The sequence below is a fragment of the Dipodomys ordii genome, unplaced genomic scaffold, assembly GCF_000151885.1.
Source record: "Dipodomys ordii isolate 6190 unplaced genomic scaffold, Dord_2.0 Scaffold15, whole genome shotgun sequence".
NCBI lineage: Eukaryota > Metazoa > Chordata > Mammalia > Rodentia > Heteromyidae > Dipodomys > Dipodomys ordii.
This window is the reverse complement of record NW_012267231.1, coordinates 1,522,113-1,522,897: the sequence shown is the minus strand read 5'-3', so window position 1 is coordinate 1,522,897 and position 785 is coordinate 1,522,113. Positions and strand designations below refer to the sequence as shown.

Below are 785 nucleotides of genomic sequence, written 5' to 3'. Positions count from 1 at the left end.
CCGCCCGCCGCGAGCCCCGCACCCCCGACCCCCGCCCACCCGGGCCGGGCTCCGGCCCCCAGGCCCAACCACTCACAAGCGCAAGGATTCCACCAGCCAGTCCTCCGCGGGCTCCATGGCAACCGCCGCTTCCGATCCTCCACTTCCGGGAGCGTGCGGCCCGCTCCGGTGGGTGGGCGTGGCCTGTAGGTCACGACGGCTGGGCGTGGCTCCGGACTGTGGGGAGGGTGGGCGTGGCCTCCGGGCTGCGGGGCGTGGCCTCCGGCCGGGGCGAAACCTGCGGGCCCGGGTTCCCACGCCGCTCGCGCCCTGCGGGGCGCTCCGAGCCGAGGTCCCGGGAAAAGTGACCAAAGCCGGGGTCAGCTCGAGCGGGGCCCGGAGGTCCGACTTGAGGGCCGAGCATCTGCAGCCCTGAAGCCAGAGCGCGCAGAGCGGCTGACCGCAGGGATAAAGCTGCGCAGCCTTCGCCCGCCAACCCTGGAAGAGCAGGCGGCCAGGAGGGGTCCGGTGTGCCCGGCCGCGCGTGGCCTCCCCTCCACAAGGGCCCGGGGCAGTGTGCCGTGCACTGCGTGAGCTGGGGTGCAGTGCAGTGCAGTGTGCGCGCACATGCCGTGCGCTGTGTGAGCTGGGGCGCTGCGCAGTGCGCGCGCACATGCCGTGCGCTGTGTGAGCCGGGGCGCTGCGCAGTGCGCGCGCACATGCCGTGCGCTCTGTGAGCCGGGGCGCTGCGCAGTGCGCGTGCACATGCCGTGCGCTCTGTGAGCTGGGGCGCTGCGCAGTGCGCG

At 74.6% G+C, this 785-nt stretch overlaps 2 protein-coding genes across 2 annotated transcripts in view; both read right to left on the bottom strand.

Moving 5' to 3' along the window:
* The window catches only part of Wdr73 (WD repeat domain 73), a 15,396-nt gene extending 15,129 nt beyond the window's left edge, over window positions 1–267 (bottom strand). The window contains exon 1 of the mRNA XM_013012109.1: window positions 75–267. Within this exon, the coding sequence (XP_012867563.1) occupies window positions 75–117 (43 nt within the window). The 5' untranslated portion in view covers window positions 118–267. The remainder of the gene's footprint in view (window positions 1–74) is intronic.
* Window positions 1–785, bottom strand: part of Sec11a (SEC11 homolog A (S. cerevisiae)) — an 18,513-nt gene that overhangs the window by 8,361 nt on the left and 9,367 nt on the right. The gene's annotated exons all lie outside the window — the stretch shown is intronic.